At 44.4% G+C, this 12,784-nt stretch overlaps 1 protein-coding gene across 2 annotated transcripts in view; it reads right to left on the bottom strand.

The window, feature by feature from the left end:
• Positions 1-1,460: 1,460 nt before the first annotated feature.
• The window catches only part of UNC5C (unc-5 netrin receptor C), a 667,077-nt gene continuing 655,753 nt past the window's right edge, over positions 1,461-12,784 (bottom strand). For both annotated transcript variants that reach the window (XM_029597498.1, XM_029597494.1), the window contains 2 exons: positions 7,373-7,554; positions 1,461-5,586 (listed from right to left, as the gene is read on the bottom strand). In XM_029597498.1, coding sequence (XP_029453358.1) covers positions 5,421-5,586; positions 7,373-7,554 — 348 coding nt within the window. In that variant the 3' untranslated portion in view covers positions 1,461-5,420. The remainder of the gene's footprint in view (positions 5,587-7,372; positions 7,555-12,784) is intronic.

Raw genomic sequence — 12,784 nt, 5'->3', positions numbered from 1 at the left:
TGAAACGTTTGAGAGGGAAGTCTGCTAGAATTGATGTCTAGACAAATTAGTTTCAATTTTCTCAGGTGTAATCTGGAAATTTGTTGGAAATTCCCCAGCAAAGCTGGGAAATTAAAATAGGTTCAGAATTGCCATAAATGTACCAAATTGTGTGAATCCACATCAAATCTGGCAAGTGCAGACCCTGAAAATTGGACAAATCTGTTCAAACTCCAATGCAGATCCGTCAATGTCTAAGAATCAGCATCTGACTTTTTTTTTTTTTCTTCATTATAAAAGCGTAGTCACATTCCTATCTAGAACCTTCGCATGTCTGCTGAAACTCCGGACTAAAAGCAGCAGCTTCTGATAACACAATACATTGTTGCTCCGCAAACAAAGAAATGGGGAGCCAGTTGAAAGCTTCAATGAGCGTGGTTACAGCATATACAGTAACGGTAACACTAATACCTGAAAACACTTCTGAATGCTCAGTTAAGGTAGTTTACAAAGGACCCTGAAGAAAGAGTCTAATAAATTGACCTATATTAAATTTCTATCATCTATAAGTGCTGCAGTTATTACTCTTTGAAAAAAAAAAAAAAGGAAAATGTAAAGAGACGTCTGTACCATGAACATCCTCCCCCACAGGGGTTTCAGGTAGAAGAGTGACTTCAGAGAAGAAACATTCCCCCCGCATAATATAAGGTGACTTTCAGAGCTTTTAAATACAAAAGAACTTCAGGTCAACAATGGCTTGGTGTTCACTTTGTGATAGCCCCTCCATCCCTGAACAGTCTTACTTTCCATTATGCAGCTGCACAAAATCCTCTCTGGGAATGCTAGGAGCTATTTTTCAAATCATTCGTCCCCTCCCCCCCCCCCCCCCCCCCCTAGACATGGAATGGGAGCCACCTTTTAAAAAACGGTACCTTCCCCCACTCAAAGTCCACTGCAGAAATTGTATTCTCCCAGCACCCTCTCCCTCCTATCCATCAGTTTGCAAGCAAGAATGCTCTTTACTTAGGCACTACACTGCATGCAGCCTTTTACAAAGAAGAAAATGTATAACATATCTAAATACAAACTGTTAAAAACAAGAAAGCATAGAGGATTTTTTTTTCTCATAGCCTATCTATTTGCATATATCTCTGTATATATATGCTATGGGAAAAAAAAAATCCCTGCTTATTCTAGTAACCAAAATTATTAGAAAGAGCTGGTTTGTGAAGCAGTAAGGGCGGGTTTAGCATTACTACACTGAAAACGGAGAAGCAGAAGACTCTGTAAGCTGAACTTTTCTTGTGAAGCCGCTTGCCATATCTAGGTAAAAGATATCCTGTTGATGCAAACTCTTTTTCATTCCTCTGATGAAGTGGTACAGCCCTGCTGCAAGACTGCGGGCTCTCACTGGAAGAATTCTGCTAAAGTGCTGCCATGCAAAGCAGCCTGAGGATTATCAGATCAGCCAACTCTTCATCTTTTTTTTTTTTTTTGGGGTGGGGGGTGTCCTTTTTTATTGTATAATCTCATTTCCCCATCCTCTCCCTCTCTCTCTCTGTGCATATTTGCCTGATAGGAGCTTTAAAAGGTCAGCGTGGCTATGATGATATTTAGCTCAATCATTCTGGTCTCTCTGTTCAGTTTTGGGTTTTTTTTTTGTTTGCCTTTTTCACCACTAGATGGCAGCATGCAAAAGTCAAAAGCTAAGACACCATTCTTGTCATTTTTCCAACAGCAAAAATGTCAAAACAAAATCAAATTAAAACAAAAACGCAGCTCTCCTACCCCTGATTTGGGCTTCTTCTCGGTAAGGAAGCAATCTGGTTGAGTTGTTCACTTTCTCTGCAGAGATCGTAGTTCGGAAGTCTAGAGGGTGTCAAGTTGGACTTTTCATTACAAAGCATCAGTTTCACTCTGTGGTGCCACACACAGTACTCGGCAGAGTTTCGATCTGACAAAAAATTAACTAAGACTTGTTTGCTTCCATAAACCACTGGCTTTAAATCATTCCACCTCCTGTTTCTTTGGGTTTTTTGTTTTGTTTTTTTTTTTTAAAGAAAAGGAATGAAATAAAACATCAGAAACTGCAATGCAAGAACTTACAAGTGGTTCGTCCCAAGCTGAGAGAAGAATGGCATCTGAAACCCCATCCCAGAAGCATTTAGGAAGGGCAGGTCAGATCAGAAATGCAACAAACAAATACTGAAATCGCTCTAACTACAGTGAAAGCCTCTCATTCCCCACCCGTAGACACAATTGCCAACAAGAAGACAAACATGAAATAGCTTTTCCTGGAACCAATGACATAACAAAATAATAATAATTCATTTCATTGTGTAACTTCCATTCTAACTACTTGCATGTGCCAGGATGGTAGAGAGATACAAGTGAAGAAAGCAAACCTTTGCTTTGATGAAATGTGAAAATGCCCACCCTTCCCCTCTAAATTTAAGCCTGAGCTACCGAGGGGGCGGGGGGAGGTCATTCTCAGCTTTGGTAAGGAGAGGAGAGATCCCTTGCTAGTGAACAGAAGCCGAGGTTTCGATCTCCGGCTCCCTGTTCTGCAAGGCCAACTGGAGGCAAATCTCCCCAGCGCCGAGCGTGCAGCAGTGCAGGAGCCCCCCATTGCCTGCCGCGAGGCGGCGCTCCAAACAGAGCAGCGGATCCCTCTGAAAATGACTCAAGATCTGAGCAATCATCAGCACTGAGAGATTATCTATACAGGCGGGGTATAAGAGGGGAAAAAAAAAGTTCTTTAAAATGCACGAACTCTCCCTGCCTTTCTGGAACACTGCTATATACAGCAGCGTCTTTAACTCTGCTGCCTCGCACTACCAGTGCCCTTCAGGCCCCTGCACCTGGTCCGCAGGCCTTCAGTGACTGTGGCGAGTGCTGCGGGCAGCCAGGGCATTTACCGGAGGCAAGGAACAGGAGAAAACATTTAAGGCCTGACTCAAACCACTTTTGGGCACAGATCTTGCATGGAGATGATGGATCCATGTTGTGAAAGACTGGATTAGCCAATGAAATTAATCTTTTTTTCTTTTTTTGGTTCACAGCTCCCCTGTAAGTGAAAGATAGGTATCCCATCAAGTCAGCCTTTCCGGTCAGCTCTCATGTGGCCAGCATAGGGAATCTCCGGAAGTGAGAAAATGGCCACATCAGCCAATCTGCTTGGTAACTTTGAGATTCTCGGGGATGTGTGAAGCCCTCTCTGCAGGCAGCCTGCACTGGCCAGAAAGATCCTGACCTGGAGCAGCATTCATGCAACTTAGTTAAAGCAACGGCACAGTATAGGCATTGTGAATTCAGCAACATTAAAAAAAACCTTGTTCCACTGGCTATGCACCAAGTAGTGCTAAACATCTTTTACCATTTAAATAATAATAATAATGAAAGCCATACATACAAAAGAAACTCCTTCCAAAACGACTGTCAAACTACAGCTGTCACTGTAAATATAACTTAGTTGCTTTCACTGATAACCCTATATTTATTAAAAAGTTACCTACAGCAAATAATGTTTTGGGATTAGTGAAAACAGGGTTGTGAGCAGAGAATGGAATTAAATGCGCTGCTTTATCCCTGGTGCACCAGGGTCAGCAATATTTATTTGATAAGCAACAACTTTAAGTTGTCATCTATCGTGTCGTTACAGTGTTATCCACTGAAATGTAGGCCATAGGCTCTAGTACAAGTTTGGTATCTCCTCTCCCTAAGCTGCTTCCTGCCTTCTCAAAGTCACAAAGGCTCCAGAAACCATTTTGCATGAAAAAGAAATAGCATTTTAGGGCAACGTAATCTACTGGGGAAAACCTTACAGAAAATTGTGCTCTCGTAAAATCAGAACTGAATTCCGTCAAGCCTCGCAAAGACCCGCCACATTTTGCAGAGCTGTGCTCAAAATTTACCAGCGCGCACACTGCTTTACGCACCACAGGCTTCTGTGGTGCGGGAAGCTGTGACAAAGTGAAGATACCCACAGAGCTCTGGAGGGGGACCAGCTCACTGATTTCTCCAGGCAGAAGAGGGAGAGAAAGGGGTTGGCAAAATACCTGAAGGAGAGGGACAAGGGAATCTGATGTAGCAGATGATTTCAAAGGGCTATTTCGCAACAGCTTCTTTCTTGAAAGTTTTACTCTGATGGCTCACAGTGCAGCAGGGACACAAAGGGAAGGATTATTATTATTATTATTGAAAAAAAGAAAAAAAAACAAAACAAACAAACCTCTTTGGACCAAGCTTGGGTGCCAGGCCTGGTAACGTTGAAATGGCATGCCGCTGGGGCTAGCACATGATCGTACATAGATGCCAGACGTTTGCTCCAACAGGGAAAAGAGAGCTGGGAATGCCTCAGAAGCCTGAGCCTAGAGGGCGAGTCACAGCAGGCAGAATTCAACCACCCGAGTGGTCTCCTGTGACTTGTAGTCCTGAGCTTTTATCAGAGGCCCCAGAGGCGGCTGCATGCTCTGCCTTACTGGTCAGCAGCTGAGCCTGCAGGAAGCAGCGGCAGCAATGGGGTTACGGTCCCCAGAACCAAAGAGCAAGGCCTAGGAAACTCACCCTGTCAAACAAAGAATTAAAAATAAAAAAAAAAAGTCTGCAACAAAACTAGCACTGGGTAAATACTAATAACCACCACTAGCATTACCACTCTGAATTGTCTGCCATTTACAATTTGGTTTAGGGAGAGAGTTTAATAGCGAGAGACAAAACCAAAATCCCAGTCCTCCCCAAAACGCTACCTCTCACTTTTACAAAGGAAATCCCCAATCTGCTAGAGGCACAGGGAGAGCTCTGCTGTCCTGCTTAGCACCCAGGATTATTTATTTAATAGCGACAGGTCTAGGGAAACAGAAAAGCGACAGGAGGATTTCTCTTGGACTAGATGTGCTAATCCGTTCAGCCAGTCGTAATTTCACTGGAGATTGCTCTCTGACCCACAGCCACAGCCCGTCCGTCCGCTGCTTCGATGCAGATGGCTTTAGGGAAAAAAAAGCGAAAGCCCGTTATAAAGAGCTATGGGGCAGAGTTGCTTAATTCCTGCCCATTGTCAGGTGTAAACAGCGTCCATAGGAACTGGGATTGTTACGAAGGTTTATCCAGATATCTGGATAGCAATAAAAGGCGTTTCCTAGGAAACTGTAAGATCCTGTACCAAATGGTGTACAGCCAAGCCGAGAGGAACAGTAAGTGAAGTTACGGTTTTCAAGCTACAGCTCTGCATGACATTTTTTTTCATTTGTAAATCTTGTGATAATGGACAAGAAAAGCAGATAAGAAAGTCAGGGTTGGTATTTTTTGTTTGTTTTGGGGTTTTTTTTTTGTTGTTGTTAATAGTTCATTGGGCCTCTTGCTTTTCATTGGTGATTGCCGAGACAGCGACTCTCTTCCCACACCTCCTCCCGTCTTTCTCCCCTGCGCTTTCGGGACTTCCATCAATATTTGTCTTCCAATGCCAGGGACACCACCGTCTCGTGCCTGCCCATTTCCTCCAGGACTGCAGCCAGGAAGCTCAGGTTCCCGTCTGGGAAATTCTGGGCTTCCCAAAGATCCAGGATCACACCGGTGGGGCTGGATTTTGTAGCAAAGTAGTTTAGGTACCTGCAGAGATTAAAAAAAAAAAGTTAAAAAAGTGTCCTGTGAGCAAGTGCAATAATCAGCATCACCTTACGTTTTTCATTGCATGTGTTCCTTTGGTAAGGCTGGTGACCGTGTTCTCATTCAAAACAGACATGTGCTAAACCTCCCCTCTTGCACGTCACTGTGACTGCCGTTATATTTGGGTCTTTGAGTGTTTGTGTTGTGCATGCTTACTTATCTGATTACATTGCAGAATTACTTTTTTTTTTTTTACCCTCCCCCAATTTCCTCTTGCTCTTTTGTACCTCCCGACTCAATCGGCACTAGGACTGGGATCTGGCCCCAAATGAGCCTTCATTCGCAACTACCTAGGGATAGCCCCCTCCTCCTTTTATGCTCAGTCCGGTCTTTGCAGTGTCCTAGGCTGGCACTCGTCCGCCGGGGGGGGGCTCTTTACGAACCCTGCAGTCGTGGGTCCTACCGCCGGTCACTGGATGCCCATGGCTGCCTCCCTCTCTCCGCAGCATCCCCCAGCCCCAGACGAGGCAGGGATTAAACTGGAGACTTTCCGCAGGGTGGTGCTCTGCATGTGCTCAACTGTATGCACACACAGTGTAGGCAAGCTTCATGACTGCTTGCTTGTCTGCAGTCTGCCCGTGGACCTGAGTGACAAAGGCTTTTTCCTTCCATTCTGTGACGATGGGAAGGATAACTTAGGAAATCATGCCCTGTATGTTTTACGCTGTCAGCAGGTATCAAGTGTTAACAAGCTGAACACGAATAAGCAGCAATGTCTAGCAGGATGGCGCGGTTAGGGCTCGTGCCTCTCCCTCCTTGTCCGTATTGCCATACCCTGGCCTTCTGCAGTGTTATTCATTGTGAAAAAATAAGAGTAAAATAAAATGATCTCCACTGTCAATTCCATGGTCTGGCGCCAGTGTTCCAAGTTCAGCTTGCAGGGCCAGCGGCATTGCAGATACACAGCAGGCTGCATTGTGGGTTTGTTCTCTGGAGAAGGGACGGGCAGTTTGGTCAGCACCAGCTGGACCCTGAAGTACAGAAGAAGGAGCCTTCTATCTATTCTAGCGGGCCTTGCTGATTGACTTGAAGCTTTGGTGGATCACCAAACAAAATGAGGAAGAGCAAAAAAAAGGGGAGGGATAAAATATGTTAGGACAAACAAAATCCCCCAGCCGCTGCGCCTTGTGGCAGCATTTTTGAGTTCTCCCAGCTTTAGAGGCCCAGAAGTGTATGAGTGGATGTTCGGGCGAGCTTGTACTGCACCTGCCATTTTGGTTCTCCTTCAAGATGGCTCCGGTGGCAGTCAGCCCGGTGGCCTAGGCTTGACTCCTGAGCTCAGTTTCTGGTCCCCAGACCGAGTGGAGCAGGAGATGCTGCAGAGGCAGAATTCACAGACCATGGCAGGGGCGCGCACTTCAGAGGAAACCTCAGCCGCTGCTGCACAATGGCTGCTGGGTGGATTTAAGGTGGATGCAAACCAGGTTCCAGAGTGTGAGCCACGGTCCAGAGCTCCTGGCTAGGAGCCATCAGCATCATGGCTGGGCTAGGTGGGCTATAAAATAGAGGAGTATGCCTAGCCAGGGGAGCTATAAGCCCCAAAGTGGCCGATTCCAGCTGAGCTGGAAGCCCGAAAGATGCAGGAGGAAAATGCCAGGTCAGAACTATAAAACACGGCTCCAGCTGCAGGAGCTGGGTTGAAGTTGCAGCCACCTCCTTCACACATCCCAACAAATAATAAACTGCATGTCCATGAGCAGAGGCCGCTGCTCTCCCAGGAAGCCCCTACCTGTCCAAATTCAGCTTATGTGCCAGCATCCTCCAGTCATGGCCTCTGGTCTGAGGGGCATCAAGGCTGCTGCAGAGCTTTTGCCGGATGGGAATGGGAATGCTAAATGCACTGGGTCCTGCTTTAGTAGTGATGGTACTCGCCGAGTCCATGTGGGGAAAATCAATTACGCCACTGGGCTCCTGTGTGAGAGGGGAGGGGACAAAAAAAACAACACCACATTATTAGTCATAACAAAAAGAATCCATAGCGGACCAAAAATGATTTTTTTTTTCCTTGAGACATGCAAAGATAAAATGCTATTACGCTTGGCACAGAGGGACGGCTGATTACTAGTTCGCTGAAAGGAACAGAAATATTTATAGCTGACTTAGCAGAGGCTGCAGATTTATTGTTCCCCGTTGAAGCTCAGCCCTGTATGGGAAAGCTGGAGCCCGGCTCAATTAAAGCCGTCCTAATATGATCATTTAGGAGACAGAAGGAAAGTGCTCTGTAGAGAAGGAGGGGAGGAAGGAGGCCCCGAAGCAAGGAGTCGGCGTTGGTGTACACAACCTGCCTCCCACGTACTGGGTGTCCCCGAGCCAGCGATGGCACAGGGCCACGTTCCCAGGGTTGCCAGGTATTAAGTATTTAGAAGGGAGACGCCATGCTTTTTTTTTTTTCGCTTTTTTTTTTGTGTTGTTCAAAAATCCTCTCTTCCCTTCCCCTCCCCGTGGTTTCCCTCTTACATATCAGCTGTCCTAAAGGTTTCTCCCTATTTTGTGTCGGGGGGGGAATGATTAGTTCCTCTGCAGTCCTGTGCAGAACCGGCCCCTTTGGGGATCACTGTGCAAGCTGCGCGTAGGTTTAGCAGGCGCATAAGTCGCACCGGTTTACAAAGCGACTGTGAAACTTTTACCCTGACAAATCTACCCACGGAAGTTGTACCTGCTCAATTGTGCGCACACATTTTTTTTTTGTTAATGAAAATGGGTAAAATCTAAAATTATGTAGATAAATGCAAACCTCTCCCTAAATCTGCCCCCAAGTGTATTGCCACATGCCGAGGGGCGGGGTAATATTGTAAAAGGCAATTTCTGCATGTCAAGTACTGTATTACCCACAAAAGTCCTTCTGTAAATTACGCTCCCTGCGTGCTTCGAAATGGATGGAAACACCACCACCAAATGCAGTTTCTAAGCCAAGATCCCACCATTGGACATAAAAGGAATTTGCTAACAGTGACGCAAGTCATAAAAATAATACTAATGATATATGTTTAAAAAATGGCACCGAACAGGGAAGACCACTGAAGCCTACACATGTGCTAAAAAAAAACCCAACCCAAATCCCTCAGGGTTTCCGCCTGCTTCTTTCTGTGAAAGTCCTGCAGATAGGCCAGAGCCTGTGGTAAAAATGGATCCAGACAAACCCTTCAGCAGCCTGCCTCTTTGTGTGGGATGGGGGAGCTTGTGTTGGGACCTGCCATGCAATGCCAGAACTTTCTCGTGACCTGCAGAGATTTTGCCATGGTGGAAGCCATGTCCCCTACCCATATTTGGTTTGGTCCTGAAGTTGCAGTTGGCAGAGTTTATAGAAAATCAACAGATTAGTTTCTGAACCAAGGCCTCAATATTGAAAGCAATCCGCTTAGGTATGTTAGTCGGGTAAGACTTTCCTGGTAAACTCCATGGGGATATTCAGCAGCACAGCTATGCTACTGAAGATCTGGTATTTGGTGCTACTTAGCTGTTAGACCTGATCTAGAGCAGATCTAACTTACCTGATTAACTAATCCAGTTAAGTATGAATATCAATAAATTAGCCAGATATGTAAGAACATAAGAAATTGTCATACTGGGTCAGACCAAGGGTCCATTGAGCCCAGCACATCCTGTTTCCAACAGTGGCCAATCCTGGTTACAAATACTTGGCAATTACCCAAACACTAAGTAGATCCCATACTACTGATGCCATTAATAGCAGAGGCTATTCTCTAAGTCAACTTGATTAATAGCAATTAATGGACTTCTCCGCCAAGAACTTATCGAAACCATTTTTAATCACAGCTACACTAACTGCACTAACCACATCCTCTGGCAACAAATTCCAGAGCTTAATTGTGAGAGGAGTGAAAAATAATTTTCTCCAATTTAGTTTTAAATGTGCTACTTGCTAACTTCATGGAGTGCCCCCTGGTCTTTCTATTATCCGAAAGAGTAAATATCCGATTCACATTAACCTGTTCTAGACCTCTCATGATTTTAAACACCTCTATCATATCCCCCCTCAGCCGTCTCTTCTCCAAGCTATAAAGTCCTAACCTCTTTAGTCTTTCCTAATAGGGGAGCTGTTGCATTCCCTTTATCATTTTGGTTGCCCTTCTCTGTACCTTCTCCAGTGCAACTATATCTTTTTTGAGATATGGTGACCAGAACTGTACATAATACTCAAGGTGCAGTCTCACCATGGAGCGATACAGAGGGATTATGACATTTTCCATTTTATTCATCATTCCCTTCTAAATAATACCTAACATTCTGTTTGCTTTTTTGACTGCTGCAGCACACTAAGCTGACAATTTCAATGCATTATCCACTGTGATGCCTAGATCTTTTTCCTGGGTGGAAACTCCTAATATGGAACCTAACATCGTGTAGCTATGGTACGGGTTATTTTTCGCTATATGTAACACCTTGCAGTTGTCCACATTAAATTTCATTTGCCATTTGGATGCCCAATCTTTCAGTCTTGCAAGACCCTTCTGCAATTTATCACAATCCGCTTGTGATTTAACTACTCTGAATAATTTGTATGAATTGCAAATTTGATAACTTCAATCGTCATATTTCTTTCCAGATCATTTATAAATATATTGAAAAGCACCAGTCCAAGTACAGATCCCTGCGACACTCCACTGTTTACCCTTTTCCACTGAGAAAATTGACCATTTAATACTACTCTCTGTTTCCTGTCTTTTAACCAGTTTGTAATCCATGAAAGGACATCGCCGCCTATCCCATGACTTTTTAGTTTTCTTAAAAGCTTCTCATGAGGGACTTTGTCAAATGCCTTATGACAATCCAAATATACTACATTTACCGGTTCACCTTTATCCACATGTTTATTAACCCCTTCAAAAAAAATGAAGGAGATTTGTAAGGCAAGACTTGTTGACTGTGTTCCATTAAACCATGTCTTTCTATATGCTCTGTGATTTTGATCTTTAGAATAGTTTCCACTATTTTTCCAGGCCCTGAAGTTAGGCTCACTGGTCTATTGTTTCCCAGATTGCCCCTGGAGCCCTTTTTAAATATTGGGGTTATATTGGCCACCCTCCAATCTTCAGGTACAATGGATGAATTTAACGATAGGTTACAAATTGTAACTAACAGATCTGAAATTTCATTTTTGAGTTCCTTCAGAACCCTGGGATGCATACCATCCAGTCCAGGTGATTTGCTACTCTTTAGTTTGTAAATCTAGCCTACTACATCTTCCAGGTTCACAGTGAGTTGGTTCAGTTCATCTGACTCATCACCCTTGAAAACCATCTTCGGAACCGGTATCTCTCCAGCATCCTCATTAGTAAACACAGAAGCAAAGAATGAATTTAGTCTCTCTGCAATGGCCTTATCTTCCCTACGGGCCCCTTTGACCCCTCAGTCATCTAACGGTCCAAACGATTCCCTCACAGGTTTCTTGCTTTGGATATATTTAAAAAGGTTGTTATTATGAGTTTTTGCCTCTATGGCCAACTTAATTTCAAATTCTCTCTTAGACTATCCTATCAATGTTTTACACTTAACTGGACAATCCTAATGCTTTTTCCTATTTTCTTGAGATGGATCCTTCTTCCAATTTTTGAAGAATTTATTTTGGCTAAAACAGCCTCTTTCACCTCACCTTTAACTATGCTGTTAATCGTTTTGCCTTCCTTCCACCTTTCTTAATGCATGGAATACATCTGGACTACACTTCTAAGATTGCATTTTTTAAAAATGTCTATGCCTATTGAACACTTTTAACCTTTGCAGCTGCACCTTTCAGTTTTTTTCTATTTTCCTCATTTTATCAAAGTTTTCCTTTTGAAAATTTAGTGTTAGAGCTATAGATTTACTTATTGACCCCCTTCCAATTATTAGTTCAAATCTGATCATGTTATGATCACTGTTGCCAAGTGGCCCCACCCCTGTTACCTCTCTCACCAAATCCTGTGTTCCACTAAGAATTAAATCTAAAATAACTCTCTCTCTCTCATTGGTTCCTGAACCAATTGCTCCATGAAGCAGTCGTTTATTCCATCCAGGAACTTTGTCTTTAGCACGTCCTGATGTTACACTTACCCCGTCAATAATGGGATAAGTGAAATTTCCCATTATTACTGCACTGCCAAATTGGTTAGCTTCCCAGATTTCTCTTAGTGTTTCATCATCTCTCTGACCATTTTGTCCAGGTGGATGGTAGAATACTCCTATCACTATACTCTTACCCAACACACATGGGATTTCTACCCATATAGATTCTACTGAGCATTTAGTCTCTTGTATGATCTTTATCCTGTTGGACTCTATACCCTCCCGGACATAAAGTGCCACACCCCCACCAAGTTGATCCTTCCTATCATTGTGATATAATTTGTACCCTGATATAGCACTGTCCCATTGGTTATCCTCCTTCCACCAGGTCTCTGTGATGTCAATTATGGGGTAGATTTTAAGAACTACGCCCACGCGATACCCGGCGCACACACATGGACGTGCAATTTTATAACATGCATGTGCTGGTGCGCACATATTATAAAATTGGGAATCGGTGCGCGCAAGGAGGTGCACATTAGTACAACTTGCATGCGCCTATGCCCGTGGCCTTCACCCATTCCCAACCCCATAAACTAATAGGGGTGTGCATTCGTTTTGAACTTAAATGGAAAACGCAACTTATTTTTTTTTTTGACTTAAAAAAAAGATGAGGCGTAAACGATCGGATTTCCAACTTATTCAACATAGCTATGTTGGATACATTGGAAATCGCGATTGTTGATCTAAATACAAATTTAAACCCCTCACCCTCCTTAATCCCCCACCCCCCCAAGACTTACCAAAGCTGGCCAAAAGTTCCGTGAGGGTCCGGGAGCGACGCGTGGGGAATCACGTGATGCCGCGTCACTCTGACGTGGCGCCGACGTCACGTGATTCCCCTCGGGTTCGCTCCCGGAACCCTCGTTGGGCCCAAAAGGCACTTTTGGCCAGCTTGGGGGGGTCAGGAGGCCAAGCTGGCCAAAAGTTCCTTTTGAGCCCAACGAGGGTTCCGGGAGCGAACCCGAGGGGAATCACGTGACGCCGCGTCACTCTGACGTGACGCCGACGTCACGTGCTCCTTGCAAAGGAGTTCAGGAATGGCGTCCTGACCCCGCTGGACCACCAGGGAGTT

Source organism: Rhinatrema bivittatum, chromosome 1, assembly GCF_901001135.1.
Source record: "Rhinatrema bivittatum chromosome 1, aRhiBiv1.1, whole genome shotgun sequence".
In the NCBI taxonomy this organism is placed as follows: domain Eukaryota; kingdom Metazoa; phylum Chordata; class Amphibia; order Gymnophiona; family Rhinatrematidae; genus Rhinatrema; species Rhinatrema bivittatum.
Note: the sequence above shows the minus strand (reverse complement) of the source record. Positions and strands in the feature narration are given on the sequence as shown.